General features: G+C 75.1%; 1 protein-coding gene across 1 annotated transcript in view; it reads right to left on the reverse strand.

The window, feature by feature from the left end:
• Positions 1 to 509, reverse strand: part of LOC112391919 (serine/threonine-protein kinase WNK1-like) — a 139,978-nt gene extending 139,469 nt beyond the window's left edge. Inside the window, 1 exon segment of the mRNA XM_024733484.1 lies at positions 2 to 509. Within this exon segment, the coding sequence (XP_024589252.1) occupies positions 2 to 387 (386 nt within the window). The 5' untranslated portion in view covers positions 388 to 509.
• Between the last annotated feature and the right edge of the window lie 6 nt (positions 510 to 515).

The following is a 515-nucleotide window of genomic DNA, read 5'->3' on the forward strand; positions in this document are numbered from 1 at the left end:
GGCGGCAGCGGGGGTCAGGGTCTCCTCGCGCGGGGGCTCCGGGGGGCTCCGTTGCGGGACCACCGCGGCCGCGCTCGTCTGGGGCAGCGGGAGCGGGAGGCCGGGCAGCTCCAGCGCCGTGGCGTTGGAGTCGCAGATAACGCTGCGGCGGAAAAAGCGGTGCTCGGTGGTGGTGGTCGCGGCCGCCCCCCGGCTGTCCTTGTCCATGGTGTGGCGGCGACGCCGGTACTCCTCCGTCCTGCCGGCTCCGGCGTCAGCCGACGCGGCACCCAGTTTCTCTCCCACCGAGGAGTCCGAACTGGAACCATTCTTGGGGGGAGGCGCCGGCGGCGAGAGGAACAGGGAGCCCGGCGCGCTACTCTGCTGGTCGGCGGCGCCGCCAGACATGGTGGGAGCGGGAACGAGGCGGGCGGCTCGAATTCGCAGAAGTGGGCCGGCCCGGGGCGGCGAGGCTGCGGGCCGACGGCCCCTCACTCAGCACTGACTCGGCGGCCCGAGCGGGAGGCGGGGCCGCG

The sequence above is a fragment of the Neophocaena asiaeorientalis genome, unplaced genomic scaffold (assembly GCF_003031525.2).
Source record: "Neophocaena asiaeorientalis asiaeorientalis breed wild unplaced genomic scaffold, Neophocaena_asiaeorientalis_V1.1 scaffold150, whole genome shotgun sequence".
In the NCBI taxonomy this organism is placed as follows: Eukaryota; Metazoa; Chordata; class Mammalia; order Artiodactyla; family Phocoenidae; genus Neophocaena; species Neophocaena asiaeorientalis.